Here is a 523-nt window from a genome sequence, read left to right as displayed (position 1 = left end):
CCAGGCAGTAGAGCAGGGGTTCGGCCAGGCAGTTGAGGCTGGTGACGGCCAGGGCGCCGTGGTAGGCGGCGAAGACGCGCTCCTCGAAGCCGCAGTCGCAGGGCCGGCCCAGGGACATGGCGCTGCGGCCCAGCAGCGCGGCGTGGTAGGGTGCGAAGCAGACCAGCGCGATGAGCACCAGGCTGCGCGCCAGGCGCCGGATCTTGGCCTTCTCCTGCTGCTCCGTGGCCACGTTGGCGCCCACAGCCCGCAGGATGCCGCGGTAGCACAGCAGCATCACGGCCCAGGGCACCAGGAAGCCCAGCACTGACTGGCGCCGGATCTTGGCCTTCTCCTGCTGCTCCGTGGCCACGTTGGCGCCCACAGCCCGCAGGATGCCGCGGTAGCACAGCAGCATCACGGCCCAGGGCACCAGGAAGCCCAGCACTGACTGGTACAGGTTGAGCCAGGCCAGCCAGGCCTCCATGGGGTAGCTCTCGAAGCAGAAGGTGCGGTTGCGGCGGTCGCGGAAGAGCTCGTCGTG

At 69.8% G+C, this 523-nt stretch overlaps 1 protein-coding gene across 1 annotated transcript in view; it reads right to left on the bottom strand.

Annotated features, from left to right (window-relative positions):
- Positions 1 to 523, bottom strand: part of GPR4 (G protein-coupled receptor 4) — a gene marked incomplete at its 5' end in the record, with an annotated part of 3,270 nt that extends 2,747 nt beyond the window's left edge. The window contains 2 exons of the mRNA XM_006032554.1: positions 7 to 208; positions 329 to 523. Coding sequence (XP_006032616.1) covers positions 7 to 208; positions 329 to 523 — 397 coding nt within the window. The remainder of the gene's footprint in view (positions 1 to 6; positions 209 to 328) is intronic.

Source organism: Alligator sinensis, unplaced genomic scaffold, assembly GCF_000455745.1.
Source record: "Alligator sinensis unplaced genomic scaffold, ASM45574v1 scaffold107_3, whole genome shotgun sequence".
In the NCBI taxonomy this organism is placed as follows: Eukaryota; Metazoa; Chordata; order Crocodylia; family Alligatoridae; genus Alligator; species Alligator sinensis.
The sequence above is the reverse complement of the archived record's forward strand: the minus strand, read 5'-3'. Positions and strand labels throughout refer to the sequence as shown.